Raw genomic sequence first — 22,932 nt, forward strand, 5'->3', positions numbered from 1 at the left:
CAACCTAGGTCTCCCATATTAAATAGGCTCCCATATTTTTCATCAACCTTCAACATATTCCAGTATTTGTTAACTACCTTCTTTATTAGTTTTGAATGGCTGTCATAAGTAGAAAAGTAAAACCCCTTTCTTTGTCTTTTTGTTTCTTAGTTCCCTTCTTCTCTCTTAGCTGTTCTCTAGGTATCTGATTGACTATCTTACTCTCTTCTGTTAATTTCGGACCTCTCATATCCTCGCTGGACAAATTTCTCTATAATTTTCTCTTTATTTTTAGTGTATTCCTCTTCTGTACTGCAAATTCTTTTTGTCCTTATTAATTGCCCTTTAGGAATCCCTTTAAATACTTGCGGATCATGTCCGTTCTTCTTGTAGCAAGTTGTTCCCATCGCTTTCTTTAGTGTATAATGTAGTCTCAAATTTCCCTTCTTTTATACACACCTCCACATTAAGGTAATACAATTAGGGCTAAATTCACATGTGAACTCTATCAGTGGGTGACAGCTGTTCAAACACTCTACATACCTCATCAGTTTTTCCCGAGTCCCCGTCCATAGGACAAAGATGTCGTCCACATATCTTAGCCATTTCTTGACATAGATCCCTAATGGGTGTACTGGAACATACACAATTTCTTCCCATTTACTTAAAGAGGCACTGCCATTATGGAAAACGTTATAGATTTTGTAGTACTACTGATAAGATGACTTTTTTAAATATACATTTATTTAAAAAATGTAAATTTTACTAAAAAAATCTAAAATGAAAATAGCCACCACTAGGGGTCATCTATCTTTAGACAGACTACTCTGTATTTTGCAGCATACTGGATACCAGCAGTAAAGCATATTGGTATCCAGTACAGGAGATCACCATTGCTGCACTGTAGCCTTCAGCTGTTGCTAAATTACAACTCCCATGATGGGAGTTTTAGTTTTTCAACTGCTGGGGGTACAATCTTTGTAAGACTCTGTGTTAGAGCTGTGTATTCTCCAGCTGTGTGCCTCCAGCTCTTGCAAAACTACAGACAAAGGATGTGTGGGCATGCTGGAAGTTGTAGTTTTGTAACAGCTAAAGGCAGCACTGCTCTAACACAGTGCTTTATTAACACTGCAGCTCCAACTGTTGCAATGCAAAACTACAACTCCCAGCATGCTTGAATAGCCAAAGCTTTCTCTGATTCCTGAATGACAAAGAAGCTGATCAGACATTCAGGAGTCTGTGAAAGCTGAATGACACACATAGTGACAGCTATATTGATTAGCATCCAGCTTTACTAGGAACATAAAATATCTAGCTTTAAAAGACACATAAACACATAAAAATGTTATATACATGATCAGGATTAGGTACTGAGTAACATCTTTTTTTCTTTTTGCACTATGACAGGTACGCTTTAAAGGAGATCTCAGGCAAAAAATTACTTTTCCCCTATCCACAGGATAGGGGATGAGTATCTGATCGTGGGGGTCTGTTGGACGGGACCCGGCGATCAGTGAGGAGCACGTGCTGCAGCCGGCATGTGCTCCATTCATTCCTATTGAAGCGCCGAACAGACCAGAGTACAGCTCTTGGGTCTGTTCGGTATTCCCATAGAAATGAATGGAGCGCGTGCCGTCTACTGGTAGACAACACTAGTGTTGCTCGCGCAATGCAAATTTTATTCGCGAATATAGCACTATATATTCGTAATTACGAATGTCATTTTTTTTCTCCACAGTACACATCACAGTGATCACCCCTCTCTGCTTCCAGCTTGTGTGGTGTAAAGAAGGCTCTAATACTACTGTGTGAGACTGGCGTGCGAATTTTCGCTTATGTTAATTTTTGCATATGCTAATTTTCGCATATGTTAATTTTCGCATACGCGAATTTTCGCATTGTGCGAAAATAAAACGAGAATATTACGAATATGCGAATTTAGCGAATATATGACGAATATTCGTCCATATATTCGTGAATATTTGCGAATTCGAACATGGCCTATGCCGCTCAACACTAGACAACACACGATCCTCACTGAGATCCCGTCCCAGTGATCATTGAAGTTAAAGGGCCAAATTAATGATCAAGCAATGGTTCCTGGGGCATGGCCTTCAATGTAAAGGCTTATTAAATGTCCGCCAATCATCCAGATCAGCCTTTGTTCTCATTGCCTTATGTAAAAGGACTGTACGTCCCAGATGTTGTTCAGTATCTGTCATCAGAAGATACAGTCACACACAGGGAAACCCGAAGGTGGGCATTTTATGGCTTTTATGATCAAATTGGACTTATTGTCACTACCTAATATTACATGTTTTTTCTCTCTTCATATCAGGGGAACCTCAAGTTTACTTTGGATGGCGATACCCCCCTGATTGAAAATAGTAAAGTTGTGTCTGTAGTTGCTGACTTGCTTGGCTCAAAATTTGAACTTCTGGAGAAGGCGCTACTGTACAGGACGGTGGCTACTGGCAGAGACGTCATCGACAAACAGCACACAGAGCAAGAAGCCAGTTTTGGCAGAGATGCCTTTGCCAAGGTACAGACTGACTGCTTTACTCACTATATATGTTAGTTCTCATATGTGATGGTTGATCAAGTAGATCTTTATTAAAAAGACATCAGCAGTGTATTATATTATACCTGCCTGTACATATCTTTATCAGTGTTGTATATGTTGCACCCGCACCTGTATGTGATATCTCTGATCATTCTAACACGTGTTTGAGGTGGGATCCTTATAAACTATTATGATAAACATTCTTGATTAAAGGGTACCGCTCATCAAAAAAACTTTTGATATATTATAGATTAATGTATGCAGAATAACTTTACAATTGCATGTTATTAAAAAATATGCTTCTTTCTATTAAATTTTCCACTTTGAAGAAATGACCACTAGGGGTCTCCCTACCAGTCCTGGCAGCAAGCATTTCAGACTCATGCTGGAGTCCTAAACACTACGAGCTGCCAGTCTGCTTTGTTCACAAAGGAGAACACTCAGAGCTGCCAGCCTGCTTTGTTCACAGCCTGTTTGGCTGTGAACAAAGCAGGCTGGCAGCTCTGAGTGTTTAGAACTCCAGCATGAGTCAGAAATGCTTGCTGCCAGGACTGATCGGGAAAAATACAATAGAAAGAAGCATATTTTTCATTAACATGCTATTGGAAAGTTATTCAACATTCATTAATCTAAAATATATCAAAAAAGTTTATTTGATGAGAGGTACCCTTTAAGTACCAGGTATCTATAGTTAACAAACACACACACACACACACTGTGGCCCTGATTTACTAAGAGTGGAGTGTTTATTCTGGAGTGATTTCAATATCACTCGTCTTTTTTTTTCAGGCTTATTTACTATTCTGTCGCACATGTCGGTTATTTTTCTGCCGCACGTTTTTTTGTGTCGCACAAACTCTGAGCTAAAGAAATTAGTTGTGTGCGTCAAAATGGTTTAGATTTCTTTGTTTCAAAATGTTTCCTTGAATCAAAAGTGTTCATGTGTTATAATTTTTCAAACATTACGACAATTATCTTTGTTTATCAGCTTGGGTGTTAAATTGATTTAAACCTAATATTGCAAATGTGTTGAAAAGAAAAAAAAATATATAAACATTAATTATCACAAAAGCATTCAATATTTTATTCATAAAAGTGTTTAACTGTACAAAATGTTTTCCGGTTATAAACCAAGTTACTTTCACACAAAACCACAATTGCAAACAGTCCCTTGTTAGAAATCACTCCATTTTTGGAATTTCACTCGGCCTCTTGGCTGTCGGTTATTGTGTGAGGCAAACTCCCACTTTTTCTCAAGTGATTTTCGAAGTACTCGAGTATTTTTTGGTTTTTGTCTGTAAAATGCCCATTTTTGCATAAAACACGCCCCTTTCAGAGTGAAAAAAAAAACACTCCGAGTGTTTTTCTAAAGTGTTGGTTGTGCGACTAAAATTTGGTCGCATAAATAGTCGCACAGACGTTGCAACTAAAATTTACGTGCAATAACTGAGAAAAAGAATCGGTTGGACGTTAGTAAATGAAGGCCTGTATCTCTATTGAACTTGCTTATGTTGCGTATTGCTTCTAAATTCAAATTGATGCGTTCTAATTAGGGTCTGATGTCTAATACTCAGCATATCTGTTTGTCTCCTGTTTACAAGTACTAGATTAAATAGATTTCATTTAGATTTTTCCATGATGAGCTTGACATCTTACTCCAAAGCGAAACACAGAGGAAATTGTGGGATCTAATACTGCAGAAGATTTTCATACTACCATCCGGCTGTATAGGCCTAGACAATTATCTGTACCCAATGTGCATTCTAGATATTTTTTTTAATTACATTTCTTATTGCTTACCCCACGTTCTTGCATCTCGGGCACACATACAATGGGAGGAGGGATGAAGGCTATGAGCCCCACCCAAGTTGGCTAATGTGTTGCCGGTGTGAGGTGGTTTTTTGCGCCCCCGTAGATCCATGCGTCCGCTCCTCCCCCAGCTCTCCGAAGATTTCCGAAGCTAGAGCTGGGGGAGGGCAGAGTAGGGGAGTAGGTTCACGCCCCCTCCCTCATCTCCCCTCCCTGAGCTCGGCTGGACGCAGATCTCTACTGCACGCCCCCTCTCTGAGGACATAGATCGCCACAGCAGGTCCCCTCCCTCATCTCCCCTCCCTGAGTACGTAAATCTCCACGGCAGGTCCCCTCCCTCATCTCCCCTCCCTGAGGACGTAAATCTCCACGGCAGGTCCCCTCCCTCATCTCCCCTCCCTGAGGACATAAATCTCCACGGCAGGTCCCCTCCCTCATCTCCCCTCCCTGAGGACGTAAATCTCCACAGCAGGTCCCCTCCCTCATCTCCCCTCCCTGAGGACGTAAATCTCCACGGCAGGTCCCCTCCCTCATCTCCCCTCCCTGAGGACGTAAATCTCCACAGCAGGTCCCCTCCCTCATCTCCCCTCCCTGAGGACGTAAATCTCCACAGCAGGTCCCCTCCCTCATCTCTCCTCCCTGAGGACGTAAATCTCCACGGCAGGTCCCCTCCCTCATCTCCCCTCCCTGAGGACATAAATCTCCACGGCAGGTCCCCTCCCTCATCTCCCCTCCCTGAGGACGTAAATCTCCACGGCAGGTCCCCTCCCTCATCTCCCCTCCCTGAGGACGTAAATCTCCACGGCAGGTCCCCTCCCTCATCTCCCCTCCCTGAGGACGTAAATCTCCACGGCAGGTCCCCTCCCTCATCTCCCCTCCCTGAGGACATAAATCTCCACGGCAGGTCCCCTCCCTCATCTCCCCTCCCTGAGGACGTAAATCTCCACAGCAGGTCCCCTCCCTCATCTCCCCTCCCTGAGGACGTAAATCTCCACGGCAGGTCCCCTCTCTCATCTCCCCTCCCTGAGGACGTAAATCTCCACAGCAGGTCCCCTCCCTCATCTCCCCTCCCTGAGGACGTAAATCTCCACAGCAGGTCCCCTCCCTCATCTCCCCGAGCTGAGGATGTAGAGCAGGGCTCCCAATGAGCTCTATGTGTAAAGGGGGACATACTGTACTGGCTAAAGGGGGACAAACTGTACGGGCTAAAGGGGGACAAACTGTGGAGATCTACGTTCTCAGTTCGGGGAGATAAGAGAGTGGGCGTGTACTTCTCCCTGTGGAGATCTGCGTCCAGCCGAGTTCAGGGAGGGGAGATGAGGGAGGGGGCGTGAACCTCCTCCCTCCCTTTGCTCTACCCTCCCCCAGCTCTAGCTTCGGAAATGTTCGCAGAGCTGGGGGAGGAGCGGACGCATGGATTTACGGGGGCGCAAAAAAACACCTCACACCGGCCTCACAGGTGAACCTTAATGCTGCCTAGAAAGTGATCAAGGCGCATTAAATGTGGAGTCTATACACCTCCAAGTAGAGGATTTAAACAAAAAGAAGAAAAAATGTGGTCTCAAAAAGCAGGAGGTGCTCAACCCCAAATGCAGTTGTGCATTTATGCTGGGGGAGCAGATCCTGCCCTTGTGGTCTGTTGCTAGGGGCGATCCCCAGCATAAAATGCATACAATGGGGGATGCCTGCAGCAGACTACAAGTGCCACAATAGGATCCTACACCAGATAAACGGTGTGGATGTGTAACATATAGAGTAATACATACATTTATTTAGGTGCACCTAAATACATTTATGTATTGCTTTCTCCCTCACAATAAAAGGGGAAGGGACTACAATCATATGCCTACAGCTGTTGCAAAACTACAACTCCCAGATGTGTGGGCATGTTGGGAGTTGTAGTTTTGCAACAATAGGAGCAACAGAGCCTGCAGCAACACTGCTGTAAATCTGAGTTTTACCAATCATAAGCCTCCAGCTGTTGCAAAACTACAACTCAAAGGATGTGTGGGCATGCTGGGAGCTGTAGTTTTGCAAAAGCTGTAAGCACACAGAATGTGTGTGTGTATAGCATAAAACCAGAAAGGAAAGGGTTACAGATGCTCACTCCTGAGACCAGTGACTGAGGAGAGTGAGGGAGGGGGAGTAGTTATCACCTGAGGAGAAGAAAGGAACCCACCCCCGCTTCTAGTCGACAACATTTAGGTAATTCAGAAATAAAGCCAATTCTGAGAGAAATATAGGCTATAGACACATAAAAATGATATGTACATGATCAGGATGAGATACCGAGCAACATTTAACAGTTCTTGTTTTTTTTTTTTTTTTTGGGGTGATCTGACAGGTACGCCTTAAGGCACACTGGTATTTATTTTTCCATCAAATCCGAGTGGTGCCGCCGTACTGCCTCCGGTTCGCAGGTCCGCCACTGGACTGACCCTGATTTGCCCTTTGTACCGATTGCTGTGAATTCAATAAATACACCAACTAAAACAAAAGAAAGCAGTAAACAATACAAACAGGGAGGGAGGGAGAAAGAGCAGCACAGGACAAGGAGCTGCACCAAAAGCCCTGAACATAGATGATTGGCTGTAAGAAGGAGGAGGCAATGCAGGGGCCAAAAATTAAAGGGGACATAACGCTTACCAGTCAGGGCGTAAGCTAGTTAAAGGGGTACTCCGGTGAAAACCTTTTTTCTTTTACATCAACTGGTGGCAGAAAGTTAACCATATTTGTAAATTACTTCTATTAAAAAATCTTAATCCTTCCAGTACTTATTAGCTGCTGAATGCTACAGAGGAAATTCCTTTCTTTTTGGAACACTGATGACATCATGAGCACAGTGCTCTCTGCTAACATCTCTGTCCATTTTAGCAACCATGCATAGCAGATGTATGCTAAGGGCAGCATGGTGGCTCAGTGGTTAGCACTGCTGCCTTGCAGTGCTGGGGACTTGAGTTCAAATCCCACTAAGGACAGCAATAAATAAAGTGTTATTATTATTATTATAACGTCAGCAGAGAGAACTGTGCTCGTGATGTCATCAGAGAGCATTCCAAAAAGAAAAGAATTTCCTCTGTAGTATTCAGCAGCTAATAAGTACAGGAAGGATTAAGATTTTTTAATAGAAGTAATTTACAAATATGTTTAACTTTCTGCCACCAGTTGATTTAAAAGAAAAAAGGTTTTCATCGGAGTACCCCTTTAAGTACTGCTTGCCCCTTCAAGGTTACATTTTATATTTTGTTCCTTTTTTGGTGATTTATTGCTTGTTGGTCACACCTTTGACAATATTTGGTATGAAATAGTTTTTTGATTCCATGGGTGACTAGAGATGACTGATAAGTGTATGTGTTAACAGGCTATCTATGAACGCCTTTTCTGTTGGATTGTAAGCCGTATTAATGATGTCATCGATGTTAGAAAACAAGATGCCGCTCTACACGGCAAAAACACGGTTATTGGTGTGCTGGATATCTACGGATTTGAGATTTTTGACAATAACAGGTATGATGAGGACCTGTCAGTTCTCCTGAAACATCAGTTATAATAAATACTTGTACTCTTTATTAAATAACAAATTTAAAACACATTTTTTTTTTAGAATGTTGCATCCGTGCTGTTCCTCTATTATCTTTCCTGGATTTGTATGACATAAATAACTACTGAGTTTTGGGAGTCTGTCTCTACACACACTGACATGGTACTGATAGTGTAAGGTTGAAGCCACACAAGCAGACTTCTGCATATGGTAACCAATAAGTGTATAAGCTTCCTGGAAAACATGCGCAGCCATTTGCTATTGCATTTCAGTCAACTGCAGACGGCTGGTTTTGTGTGGCTTCGCCCTTAAAGCAGTACTTAGGTGGAAAACTTTTTATTTTTATTTTTTTAACTGGTGAAAGAAAGTTATACAGATTTGTAAATTACTTTTATTTAAAAATCTTAATCCTTCCGGTACTTATCAGCTGCTGTATGCACCACATGAAGTTCTTTTATTTTTGAATTTCTTTTTTGTCTGACCACAGTGCTCTCTGCTGACACATCTTTCCATATCAGGAACTGTCCAGAGTAGGAGCAAATCCCCATAGCAAACCTATCCTGCTCTGGACAGTTCCTGACATGGACAGAGGTGTCAGCAGAGAGCACTGTGATTAGACAAAAAAGGACAACTAAACTACCTCTGTAGCATACAGCAGCTGATAAGTACTTAAAGGATTAAGATTTTTAAATAGAAATAATTCAAAAATCTGTTTAATTTCTGGCACCAGTTTATTTTAAAAAAAATTGTTTGTCCACCGGAGTACCCCTTTGCAGGTACAAACTGTGCAGGTACAAACCCCTTTTGCTAGAAATGGTAATGTCTACTTTGTCAATAATTTCAAGTAATAATTATGCATGTACAGCTCACAATCACTGCAGATGGTGGCGGCACAGCTCATGTGCCCACACCACCCCCCAGGCTGTTATGGTGCTTGCCCTCAGTCTATCATGTAGTCTACCACAGTTTTTTGTTGCACAAATAAAACTTGTCTGACAATAAAACAGACCAAACAGTCACAAGTAGACCATATAACTTTATGGACACAGCACGGTATATGTCTAAATACCGTTATCTCTGTATCCTGATGGATACATGAGGTATATAGCTGAATTTTGGTGTGAACAGCCCCTTAGAAGTATTTATACTGTGGCGAAACTTATCATTCTTTGTACGACTTTTTTGGTGTACAAAAGTCTTAAGTTTTTGCGCAATTTGAAAAATGTAGGCAGGGCTTTGCAAAAAAGGTGGCAAGACCTTAACGGCCCTGCATATTACTGAAGTAAACTACCGTATAGCGTGAATCTAGATTAACTCGGAGCTAGCTAAGTGCAGGACTCCAGGCAACAGCTACAAAGGCAGATTCATTAAGAAGCGCTCACCACTTAATGAATCTGCCGAATCCAACGGCAGCGGGAGTTTGCCTAAATTTACCCTATATGTATATGGAGCTAATGAGGGGCTAGTAATGTGCAGAGGCATAACTAGAGTCCTATATAACAAAAAATTACACATACACACACATATATATATATATATATATATATATACACACACACATATACAGTATATATAAAATTAACCTACGTAAGACGATGTTGTATGCATATTACCAAAAAACACCAGTGTAAAGGGTATATATCGCCATACATATTACCATTATACTGTAAGTTGCAAAATTCAAGTATAAAAAGACCAGAATTACTAATAATATCACTTCAGGTACATGCAGAAACTCACAGATGACATGTTCTCTGATCAGAGTTCACTTTTCATTTTCTTCTCCATTTGGCCTGGGCCATCAGGAAGACTTCTGGCCATGGCTTGTCTCTGCAGAAACATTTTAGTCTCCTTGCTCCTGCACCTGAACTCTCCTGAACTCCTGAACTCTATACAACCATTCCATCTGTCCTCAACTATTGCCCCCACGAAGTAGGTGGACCCCTCACGCTACCCCTATATAGTAGTTAGGCCAATCACACTGCCCCCATCTAGTAGTTTGGCCCCCCACACTGCCCCGTATAGTTGTTAGGCCCATTACACTGCCCCATATAGTAATTAGGGCCCTCACACTTCCCTCATCTTGTAGTTAGGCCCCTCATACTGCCCCTATATAGTAGTTACGGCTCTGAAACTGCTCCCATCTAGTAGTTAGGTCCCTCAAGCTTCCCCCTAAATAGTAGTTAGGACCCTTACATAGCCCCCCCCCCCATATAGTAGTTAGGCCCCTCACACTGCCCTATATAGTATTTAGGACCCTTACACTGCCCCGACCCATATTTTAGTTAAGTCTCTCACACTGCCCCTGTATTGTAGTCTCCCAATGCTCCCAAATATTATTTGGTATAGCACATTGGTATGTGGCAACATGAAAAAACACAATACCCATCACACTGCTCCCCTGCAGCTCCTCTGTGTTCTCCCAATGCTCTGGTCCACCGCTGGTCTTTTTTGTTTGACCTTCCAGTGCAGGCAGCATCTTGTCCCACACTGCCTGCATCGGAAGGTCCCAGCAACCCGTTTAGTGGTGCAGTCAAACCGTTTCGAAGACCCACACATCGCTCAGGGATCAGGATTTTGTTTCCTGGATCCCTGGGCAGGCCCGATTGCTACACCCCTGGTAATATGTTTGGTGACTGCTACTATAGTTCCTGCTCATGGTGATGTCTCCATTTTCTGATGACGTGTTCATATTTTTCAGCTTTGAACAATTCTGTATTAACTATTGTAATGAGAAACTACAGCAGCTGTTTATTCAGCTAGTCCTGACCCAAGAGCAAGAGGAATATCAGAGAGAAGGGATTCCCTGGAAGCATGTAAGTAACCACATCCCTCACTGGTGAGCAGATGGATCTCCACATTTGTCATATCTATTCTTCATTTCCATATTGTTCTGTACTGGTAATGGCCAATGGCTTTCATGCTTTTTCTCTTTCATATTTCTCACAGATAGATTATTTTAACAACCAGATCATTGTGGATTTGGTTGAGCAGCAACATCGTGGAATCATATCTCTTTTGGACGACGCCTGTATGAATGTTGGGAAAGTGACAGACCCCATGTTCCTGGATGCACTAAACAAGCAGCTGGGAAAACATGCCCACTACTCCAGCAGGAAGGTAATGAAGGGAGCTTATAAGGGGCTAGCAATATCTTATAAGTGTTTTCTAACATGGCGGACTTGTGGTGCAGGATCTACAAACCACAAATCAATTGTGAATTAAAGTACAATACAATACAAGCAGAAAAACTCCACACAGAAAACCAAACGAACTACAGATTTATAAAGCAGCAATTATTATATATACATGCCAGAACACACTGGTTAGTACTTACCTTCCTGAGAACAAAAGGATCAAGTAATTGAAATCAAACATGACTGATTCTACTCTCCCTCAACATTATCTGTAGGGAGAGTGTTGGGAGGACCCAATACAGAGCAGCCAAAAGCAGTGGGCTCTGATAACTTACCTAAAAATGTGCATTAATATTAATGGTGACTCAAAAGCTAATGCAATATTTCTTCCTTCAGACATGTATTGGTATAACCACTTGTTTGAAAACAGTCATATCACTTTACCTGTCATAAGCAAAAAACTTTTTATGTACTGTAGATAATACTATTATATGTATATTTGTAATATACATTGGTTAAAAAATTTATATATGTGCAGTTATTGCCTGTGTTTCTCTGTGAGGAGAACAAATACAGGAAGTGTAGGTGGACAAGCAGGGCTCTGTACACTGAGGACAAGCAGGGCTCTGTACACTGAGGACAAGCAGGGCTCTGTACACTGAGGACAAGCAGGGCTCTGTACACTGAGGACAAGCAGGGCTCTGTACACTGAGGACAAGCAGGGCTCTGTACACTGAGGACAAGCAGGGCTCTGTACACTGAGGACAAGCAGGGCTCTGTACACTGAGGACAAGCAGGGCTCTGTACACTGAGGACAAGCAGGGCTCTGTACACTGAGGGCAAGCAGGGCTCTGTACACTGAGGGCAAGCAGGGCTCTGTACACTGAGGGCAAGCAGGGCTCTGTACACTGAGGGCAAGCAGGGCTCTGTACACTGAAGACAAGCAGGGCTCTGTACACTGAAGACAAGCAGGGCTCTGAGCATTGAGGACCAGCAGGGCTCTGAGCATTGAGGACCAGCAGGGCTCTGAGCACTGAGGACCAGCAGGGCTCTAAGCACTGAGGACAAGCAGGGCTCTGAGCACTGAGGACAAGCTGGGCTCTGAGCACTGAGGACAAGCAGGGCTCTGTGCACTGAGGACAAGCAGGGCTCTGTGCACTGAGGACAAGCAGGGTTCTGTACACGGAGGACAAGGAGGGCTCTGTGCACTGAGGACAAGGAGGGCTCTGTACACTGAGGACAAGCAGGGCTCTGTACATTGAGGAGAAGCAGGGCTCTGTACGCCGAGAACAAGCAGGGCTGTGTACGCCGAGAACAAGCAGGGCTGTGTACGCTGAGGACAAGCGGGGCTCTGTACGCTGAGGACAAGCGGGGCTCTGTACGCTGAGGACAAGCGGGGCTCTGTACGCTGAGGACAAGCAGGGCTCTGTACACTGAGGACAAGCAGGGCTCTGTACACTGAGGACAAGCAGGGCTCTGTACACTGAGGACAAGCAGGGCTCACTTGTTAACCTCTCAAAGTAATAACACTTTCTATATGCATTATACAGTATAACACATGGCAAACAATATATACATAAGGGGACACTGTAAGGAGGCTGCCTGACAGGGCAGCAAGGGTACAGGGGCACAACTAGCGTACTGGGCCACCACAAACTCCCCCTCTTAAACACAGCCATCCTCAGCGCCCAGTCCTGGAAGGCGGACGACTTGAAGTGGCCACTGTGGTCTCGTGATGACAGTTCCTGGGGCATTATTGTCGAATGTCCTTCACAGGTCTGAATATGAAAACATAACTGGGGACGAGTCCATGTAGCACTTTGTGAAAATGTCCATACATGCTTCATGTGATAATGGGACATAAACATGTGGGATTAATGAACCTTGTAACTGCATACTGAACACAATTAAGCATACGTGAACACATTTGTTGCGGATTGGGCTGCCGGAAGCTCTCTACCCAATGCCTTAGCTACTGGGGTCCATTGGCACTAGCTACTTCTCCCCAGAACATGTTTTACACCACACAACAATGTTACTTTTGTTTACAGCAACTCTGTCTCTATACGTGCTTTATTTATACCTCAGGGGAACCCTCCGGCCAGTAGAGTACCCTGTACGCGTGGACAGGATAAACGATTAGACATATGTACATTAGACATTTGTGGACTGGTAATATACATCCTGGCTACAGTCCTAACTAGCTATTACATGTGACTAGTCTATATCCAAGCTCTATGTACATCACTAAATTAGTTATGTGTGAACTGACTAGATTGGGCTATATGTTGTACAACTTTATACATGGTACCGCGACTTATTCTCTGTACCTAGCTGGTATTTGTCCCTGCCTCCACCTTTGGGATCTGTACAACACCACCTCTGGAGAATCTGGAACGCTTGAGGATTCTGGAGCTCTTGGGACTTCTGGCGTTGCAGCTGGCTCTTCCTCAGCAAACTCAGGAGCTGGTATTAGTTCAGGAAAAGCTGGACCCAGAGTCGCTGGCAGCTGTGCTGGAGAGGCTGGAGACAGGGTTGGCACCCTAGTGGTGTGGAGACTAGTGTGGGTTGAACCAGCTCCGGAGTTGGTAAGACACAAAAGATTGCAGGCTGATTTGGAGAAAACATGGGGAAATCCATAGATGGGTGGATTCCCTCGCCCAGGACGTACGCTCTTGCAGGTCTAACAGCTGGAGGAGGTGGTGCTGGGAGCACTGGTAGATCTTCTTTGAGACATAACTTGATTTGATACTGGTGAACGACTTGTGGCTCATACCCAGGTTTTTGTACTTCGTACACAGCAGACTCAGGATAGAGTATGGCCGTCACCGTGTATGGTTCTGTCTCCCAGATAGAGTCTAACTTGTTAGTCCTTGGAAACTTCCGTAGCCAGACTTTGTTGCCCAATTGAAGTGGTTTGGCAGAGGCATGTTGGTTATAGTCATCTTGTTGTCTCTGTTGAGCCTCGCCCATCTTCTTGCTGACAATTTCTTTGGCTTCTTGGATCCTTCTCTGGTGGACAGAGACCCATTCCAGGGAGGCTTGCAGAGAGTTGTTGAATGGTGCCTGGAGCCCATTTGTCTGGTCTTTAGACAGCTGCCCATGTCGCCCCATCATCAAGTAGAAAGGGGTATACTACGTCGAACAATGGACTGTTTTGTTATATATCTTAAGTATTTCGGGCAGCAGTCAGGGCCACTCTGCTTGTCTTGACACAGAGGCTGCTCGCAACATGTGGATAAAAAGACTTGACTGATGGGCTCACAGAGCCTGTTCCCCTGGGTAAGCGATAGTCCCAGGGGAACAGGCACGGAATTGACATAACTCTCGGAAGAGTTGTGCCTCGAAGGCCGTTCCTTGTCCAATAGGACATACTCTGGGCACCCAAGGGTCTGCACCCAATTGGAGTAGAACATCTGGGCCGCTGTCTTGGATGTGAGATCTTTGACGGGTACGACAACAACCCATTTGGAGTAATGATCCACCATGGTGAGAGCAAAACTATACCCAGACTGGGTAGGAAACAATTTGACATGGTCTAGCGCGACCAACTGGTTGAGCCTTTCACTTTGGATGGAATGAAGGGGTGCTCTTGTGTCCTTGTATACATTCTTGGTGACATTACAGACAGCACATTCACTGCACCATTTCTCAATGTCACTCTGCATTCCGATCCAATAGAATCTTCGCCTGACCATAGATTTGGTCTTGTGGACTCCAAAGTGTCCCGACTGGTCATGATATGCGTTGAGGGCCATCGCCGCGTCTCATCGGGGAACCAGAATCTGATGAAGTCGATCACCAGAGACCGGATCAAAAGAATTTTGGTACAACAGTCCTTTGTGCACAGTCGCTTCCTCTGTCGCCACAGACGTTTCAGCTCATAATCACACTGGGCCCGGCGTAGACGGGTTGGTAGCTTTTTTGTCAGAAGGTAGTCCAACAGATCCCTCATGACTCGACTTTCAGTTTGAAGGGTCTTCTAGGTGTACAGGTCTTCTTTAACCTTTTCGGACCTGGATTCACCGTCTATCAGGGCAGTCACAACATTTTGGTTCACAAACCGTTGATAAAATGGGGGTATCTCCACGTCTTCCCACACGACTTCGACAGGTGGTTCTTCGCCGGGGGTCATTCGAGAGAGTACATCTGCATTGATGTTTGACTTGCTGCTTTTGTACTTGATAGTGAAGCTGTAATTGGCCAATCTTGAAGCCCATCGCTGTTCAATGGCAGCCAACTTAGCAGTGTTCGGGTGGGCTAACGGGTTATTATCCGTGTAGACAGTGAATGGCGTGGCGGCCAAATAGTCTTTGAACTTTTCGGTCACGGCCCAGGACAGGGCAACAAGTTTCAACTTGAATGAGCTGTAATTAGCATAGTTCTTCTCTGCTCCTCGCAGGTTACGTCTGGCATAAGCAATTACTTGCTCTTGTCCATCCTGGACCTGGGATAGGACGGCTCCCAGACTTCAAAACTGGCATCAGTGTATAGCCAGAATGCCTGACTGTAGTCTGGTGGTGGTTCTGTCGACAAATGTTTAAGAGCTCGGAAAGCTGTCTCTTGCTCTTCGGCCCATTCAATCGGTAATCTTCCATTATTATTCTCCTTCCCTGTACCCCATAGGAGAACTGTGAGGGAATCTGCAATCTGGGCAAAGTGTGGTATGAAGCGGCGGTAGTAGCCGGCAAATCCCAGGAAGCTCCTGACATCTTTCACCATGTGCGGGGTTGGCCAGTTCTTGACAACTTCCACCTTTTCAGGATTGGACTAGACTCCCTCTGCGCTGACAACATGACCCAAGTAATGGACCTGAGGTTTGAGCAAATTACACTTTGATGGTTTAATCTTCAATCCATGCTTTATTAGGACTTGAAGGACGTCTGACAGATGGCTGAGGTGTTCCTGGTAGGACTTGGAATACACAATGAAATCGTTCAGGTACAATAGAACACCTAGAAAATTCAGATGGCCCAGGCACCTTTCCATCAGACGCTGGAACATAGCAGGGGCATTGCACAGCCCAAACGGCATACTTTTAAACTCGAACAGTCCCATGGGTGTGACGAAGGTGGTCTTTTCCCAGTCCTCCATGGGCATGGGCACTTGCCAGTATCTGCTGGTTAAGTCCAGGGTGGAGAAGTAAGCAGCTGACCCGAGGGCTGTGAGTGACTCCTCGATTCTTGGCAAAGGATAAGCATCTTTATGTGTAACGTTGTTCAGTTTCCTGTAGTCAACACAGAAGCGGATGGTGCTGTCTTTCTTCCTGACCAGGACAAGTGGCGCTGCCCAGGGGCTCTGACTTTCTTGGATCACGTCTGCCTCTGTCATGTCGACCAGCATCTTCTTGACAGTCTGATACAGGCCTGGCGCGACCGGATTGTGTCTTTCCTTGAAAGGTGGGCTGTCACCTGTGAGGATTCAGTGCTGGATCATTGAAGTCTGCCCGAAGTCTGTGGGGTGCTTGTTGAAAGCCTCATGGTACATCTTGGCAACATTGAGGATTCCATTGACTTGGTCCCTTGGGGTATTGTCATATCCAACCTGGAGTTGCACTCACAGGACTCTGGAGGGCTCACACTGGATCCTTCAGACACTTGAGCTGCACGCTGTCGGGCCACCAGAAGCTCTGTCACAATGTCCTTAGACTCTAGGAGGTACAGCTGAGCTACGGGAATGTATTTGGGTAAGACAGTAGCAGAATCAGACAGGTTTACTAAGCCGCCCTGGGACTAGTAACAGTGACAAGGCTTCTCTCAGACAAGAGGATGATCTTCTAGTTGCATAGGTTCCAGCAGTCCCTATTCTTGACTCCGGGACATTCACAACACCAGATAATAGTCTCTGTGTTGGCTTGTAAGGTCACCGACCTGATGTCTTGAACTCGTACTTTGCACATTTTACCTTGCTTGTTGGCAAACTTATGCTCCGCCTGTAGAACTTTCAAGTGGTGCTGCACAGCCTGCTGGCCTGAAGGGGACATATGGGGAAGAGGGCATGCAAGGCTTCTAATATTTCGGCAAAACATTTTTCATAATGTTCAACCCCAATATAAACTCGGCAGACCCCTTATCAGTCACATTAGTTACAATCACTCCCTGCCCGGTAAATACATGCTTTCCCAACTGAATAGTTGGCTCCCAGTATCCATGTCTGGGGACTGGTTGCCCTTTACCTGCTATTGACATCATCAGGCTCACACAGCAAACTAGCATCCCAATGCTGAAAGAAAACACTTTTAGGTAAAGTAGACACTTGGGACCCTGTATCTATCAATGCCTCCAACGGTACACCTACTGCAATAACTTTTACATAGGGGCAGGAGGCGACATAAAGTGAGAGTCCTGATTTAGATCGCTCAGGGGTTGAACCTGATGACTGTTTTCCGGAGGGCCGGTACTCGACCTCAGGGTGAATCCGTTTAAATCCAAGCACTGCATTTTCTAATGGCCGGGCTTGTTACAATAGGTGTAGAATGATCTCTGATTCCCCGTATATCTATTGAGTGGAGGATTACGATAATTTCCATTGCGGGGAGCAGGTTTCCTGGGTAAGGGTGGTTCACGGTCAGAGGGAGCAGGCCGGGTGGCAAGCTCCTTAACAGCCTTGGTCAATTGCTCAATGTCCTGCTTAACGCTCTGTAGATCTAAGGCTGCAGTGACTGGCAAAATGGGCTGCACGGGGGCGGTGACAGGGGACGGTGATGGTATAGGCCTGGCTACCGCCCCTAGTGGCTATTGAACAGGTGTAAGGGGAGTACAAGTTTCCGCAAACTCAGTCCCGGACTCAATCACTTGGATAGCCAGTCTTTTGAAAGCGGGGAATGACATGTTGGGGTTTTGGACCGCTAACATTTTCAGCTGGGCTTTGTCCCACTTATGAGCTCCATCAATAAATCTGTCCATTAACACCTTGTTGCTTCTGGACAGTCTCTAGGGCATTCTGTAGGGCTACAGCATACGCTCTCAAGGTCTCACCTTGCTTTTGTTTCCTTTCATACAGCCAGAGACGTACCTCTGACAGAGAGTGTGACTCGAATACCTGGTACAATCCTTCAAAGATCTGCTCTACAGTCGCCTTCTCGGAGGCTGGCTAGGTGCTGACTAACTCTAACGCTGGTCCTTGTATTTGTTCTGTGAGCAATTGCACCTGTTGATTAGGAGGGAAAGAGTAAAAGGCAAGCAAACTCTGGATCCTCTCTTTGAAATCCCTCAAGATGATGGGGTATCCACTGTAGGAAGGGAGGACAGGGTTCCCCATGAATACCGGTGCAGATGCTGGAACACCAGGACTGTTGATGTTGACTGCATGCAGGGTGGGCAGGGTCCCGACAGCTGGGGCAGGTGATGACCTTGCTGCTGGAGATACTGGGACTGACAGGGAGGAGCTGCGACTGCTTGTGTGCGCGGGAAACACCAGACCAAGTTAACCCTTTCAGGTACCGACTCTCTACAGTTCACAATGGCAAACAACAGTCCATTCTTTACCTCCCCCTCCTGTTCTCACAAGCGCCTCGGGTAAAACACTTTTCACTGGCAAAGTCCGTACACTTTCTGGCGCAAATTTTATTCTCATCAGCATGCGATTCTCTGACAATACTGGACACAGTTCAGACTGGGGGAAGACTTTAGGCATAAGGGGCATACTCGTATCCCGTTCGTAGGATGCCAAAAGTTGTGGTAGAGGGTGTAAGATGCAGGGCAGATGGAATTACCCTAGGGGCAGATGGCATTAACCGCTTGTATTTGTGACGCCAAGGCATGGTTTATCCTCAATACCACCCAAAGGTATACCGCTGGATCCTGGGCTAGGCACGGGGGCAATAATGACTCAAACGCCAAGTTATGGACAACGGTAACTTTACTGAGTGACAGATGGTACAGTCTATACAGTTCATCCAGGCCCACGGAGGTGACCAGTGACCTCAGAGACCTTAAGGGATTGCTGGGACTTGCAGTAGATTTGGACAATTTTAGTGCAGGCCACTCTGACTTTACAATAGATGACTGTGACTGACTTGAGGCCTCCTATGGACTCCAGACACACTCTAGGACTTGACTGCATTGCAACTCAGCAGAAAAGAGAGAAGAGACTCCTCCTGGGGCTTTTATAGGGGAGACTTTGGTGGGGTCCCATAGGTCACCCTTAAGTCACATGGTCACTGATACCTCCTGGGTTACACTCACATGACAACTCTCAGGACAACTGGTGATCACATGTTAACCTTTCAAACCTTTCAAACCTTTCCAAGCAGGGCTCTGTACACTGAGGACAAGCAGGGCTCTTTACACTGAGGACAAGCAGGGCTCACTTGTTAACCTCTCAAAGTAATAACACTTTCTATATGCATTATACAGTATAACACATGGCAAACAATATATACATAAGGGGACACTGACAGGGCAACAAGGCTAGGGGGGCACAACTCCCGTACTGGGCCACAACACATTCACTTAGAGATTTATGCAAAAGCCTAATAGGTCCTGCAACATAAGCAGTAAAAATAATGTATTGTAGTTGTAAAACTTTTCAGAAGAGGGAGCCACATTCCCTGCTGACTGCATTGCCAGGGCCGTGCATGGATCAATCCATGAGAGATGATGTCATGTCTAGCCAATGGACATTGTACGCTGCTGTCGCCTGATTTACACAGTCTGCAGGCCTATTGGTATTCCAGACTTTAAGGCAGCAGACTCCTAACACTTTGCTGTGGAATCTTTTGGGATTCTTTTTTTCCCCCTTAAATGTCAACAAAACAGAAAATGGTTCTGTCTTCTATAAAAATCCTCGTAATTCGGTACGTCTCAAGTATTGGAGCTGCGTGAGAAGGATATTACTCAGTTTAGTGGGGAGGTAGATAATCAGTGTTGATATTTAGCACTTGCTACTCATTTATATATATATATATATATATATATATATATATATATATATATATATACAGTTACTGTATGTATATGCAGACCTGATCAATAAATTCTTGGGCTGAGGGTTCATATTGACATGACAGTGATAGTCACACGTATAGATGTGCAGTATAGACAGTCACACATATAGATGTGCAGTATAGACAGTCACACATATAGATGTGCAGTATAGACAGTCACACGTATAGATGTGCAGTATAGACAGTCACACGTATAGATGTGCAGTATAGACAGTCACACATATAGATGTGCAGTATAGACAGTCACACATATAGATGTGCAGTATAGACAGTCACACATATAGATGTGCAGTATAGACAGTCACACGTATAGATGTGCAGTATAGACAGTCACACATATAGATGTGCAGTATAGACAGTCACACATATAGATGTGCAGTATAGACAGTCACACGTATAGATGTGCAGTATAGACAGTCACACATATAGATGTGCAGTATAGACAGTCACACATATAGATGTGCAGTATAGACAGTCACACATATAGATGTGCAGTATAGACAGTCACACATATAGATGTGCAGTATAGGCCCTGGGTGTGATTGCTCCCTTTGCCCCCCGCCCCCCCCCCCCTATAGTTTTGGCCCTCTGGATAACTTGCTAAAATGGATAAGCTCTTCACCTTTGACACTGATTTTACAGTCAACAAATGCAAAATCCAACACATTTTTATTACTCATTTTTATTTTTAACCCTTTAACGACACATCCCATTTTATTGTTGCATTTTCATATTTCATTTTTTCTTAAAATCCATAACTCTTTTTTAGATTTCCATCCACAGACCCATGTGTGGACTTGTTTTTTGCGTCACCAAATGTACTTTTTTATGACATCACTCATTTTACCATAAAATGTATGGCAAAACCAAAAAAAATATTATTTATGTGAGGAAATTGAAAAGAAAACAGGAATTTTGCAGACTTTCGAAGGTTTGGTTTTTATGCTGTACACTTTACGGTATAATGACATGTTATTTTTATTCAGTGGGACAATGCGATTAAAATGATGCCAATGTTTACATGCTTTACTATTATTGTACTACTTTAAAAAAAAAAATTTTTTACAAAATAAGTATGTTTAAAATTGCCCTATTTTGCCTATTAAAAATAATTTGGAATGTGATGTGACAAAAAAGCAGCAATTTTTTTTTTTTTTTTTTAATCAGGACGTACATTTACGTCCTATGTTCTAATGGGTTAATAGAGAAAAAACTTGCTGCATGGAAACCTTCAACAAGCAGGAGAGCGGCTGCAGACATTATAATGGTTTTTCTTTACTCTAATTATAACTTGTATACTCATTGCAATTCAGCTTATCCAAACTATTACGTATATGCTAATAGCTATGGATCAGCCTACAGCTACATAATGGTTTCCAAGCAGCAATAGGATATTCTTACTTCTGTGTTTTCAATATTGTAGATATTTTAATCAGGGGTCAAGTCCTGGGGAAAAAAAAAAAAGTGTGGGCTGGTCCAGCAGGACTCCTGCTAATGAGAACAGTGTTCCTGCTGTGGAAAAAGGGCAGGAACTCCATTCCCAGGACTTGAGCCCTGATTGTAATCCCCCTTTTGATATACACTTATAGTGATAGATATGTTCTCATATTGTTTACCAGTATATTTTAATCTCACTTCTTGAGGATGGACAATTTACCATTATTGTTGCTTTTATAGAACATACTTCTGTCTTTTTATAGGTATGTCAAACAGATAAAGCTTTGGAATACGACCGAGATTTCCGGATTCGCCACTATGCAGGAGATGTTGTGTGAGTATTGGGAGCCACAGTGTGACAGTCCAGTAACATCACATGGAAGTAGGGTTGACGTTTTTCAGCCTTCTTTTCCAATCGGGTGGTCTCGGAGACATATATGTGAATGCATTGTGATGTTTTCCTATTTATTTCTATATTTCATTTCAGTTACTCGGTGGTAGGATTTATTGATAAGAACAAAGACCCGTTGTTTCAGGATTTTAAGAGACTCATGTACAACAGGTAAGAAGAAGCTATAGTGGCCATGAGTGTGGATTATAGGGGGGGGGGGGGGGGAATTTAAATCAGGTCAGGTTTTCGCAGGTTAGGCTGGGTTCACACTACGTTTTTGCCATACTGTTTTCAATCCGTTTTTCTAAAGAAAACCGTATGGCAAAAAATCGGATGGAACAGTATGGAAAAAAGTAAACCGTATGCGTTTTTAAACAGTATACTGTTTTTAAAAGTGCATACAGTTCCGTCAGTTTTTATAGAAAAAAAAAACATACGTTTTTGAAAATGTTGTCCATTTTTAATGGGAGGGGTCTTGGGTGGGGACTTTAGGATTCAAATGCGCATGTGCTAAGTAAAAACGTATATGTTTTTCCCGTATGGAACCGTATACTTGTACGTTTCCCATTGACGTCCATGTTAAAAAAAAAAAAACGTATACGGTTGCAGTACAGTTTTTAAACCGGAGTCAAAACTGTGGTTGACCACGATTTTGTCTGCGGTTTAAAAACCGTACTGCAACCGCATATGTTTTTTTTAACATGGACGTCAATGGGAAACGCACATGTATACGGTTCCATACGGGAAAAATGTATACGTTTTTACTTTGCACATGCGCATTTGAATCCTAAAGTCCCCACCCAAGACCCCTCCCATTAAAAAGGGACAACATTTTCAAAAACGTATGCTGTTTTTTTTAAATAAAAACTGACGGAACTGTATGCACTTTTAAAAACAGTATACTGTTTAAAAACGCATACGGTTTACTTTTTTCCATACTGTTCCATCTGTTTTTTTGCCATACGGTTTTCTTTAGAAAAACTGATTGAAAACAGTATGGCAAAAACGTAGTGTGAACCCAGCCTTAATCGATATCGGTCTAATCCCCATTCCTGTGTTTCCGGGCAAAAATGTGAGAATGCAGCAATTTTTCAGATCCACAGCATGCTCATTCTGTTGCGCATTTTT

General features: G+C 43.9%; 1 protein-coding gene across 2 annotated transcripts in view; it reads left to right on the top strand.

Annotated features, from left to right (window-relative positions):
• The window catches only part of MYO1D (myosin ID), a 141,028-nt gene that overhangs the window by 81,361 nt on the left and 36,735 nt on the right, over window positions 1–22,932 (top strand). For both annotated transcript variants that reach the window (XM_056548861.1, XM_056548860.1), the window contains exons 8-13: window positions 2,318–2,521; window positions 7,713–7,858; window positions 10,594–10,708; window positions 10,842–11,012; window positions 21,677–21,747; window positions 21,901–21,975. In XM_056548861.1, the coding sequence (XP_056404836.1) occupies window positions 2,318–2,521; window positions 7,713–7,858; window positions 10,594–10,708; window positions 10,842–11,012; window positions 21,677–21,747; window positions 21,901–21,975 (782 nt within the window). The remainder of the gene's footprint in view (window positions 1–2,317; window positions 2,522–7,712; window positions 7,859–10,593; window positions 10,709–10,841; window positions 11,013–21,676; window positions 21,748–21,900; window positions 21,976–22,932) is intronic.

The sequence above is a fragment of the Hyla sarda genome, chromosome 12, assembly GCF_029499605.1.
Source record: "Hyla sarda isolate aHylSar1 chromosome 12, aHylSar1.hap1, whole genome shotgun sequence".
Classification (NCBI taxonomy): Eukaryota; Metazoa; Chordata; class Amphibia; order Anura; family Hylidae; genus Hyla; species Hyla sarda.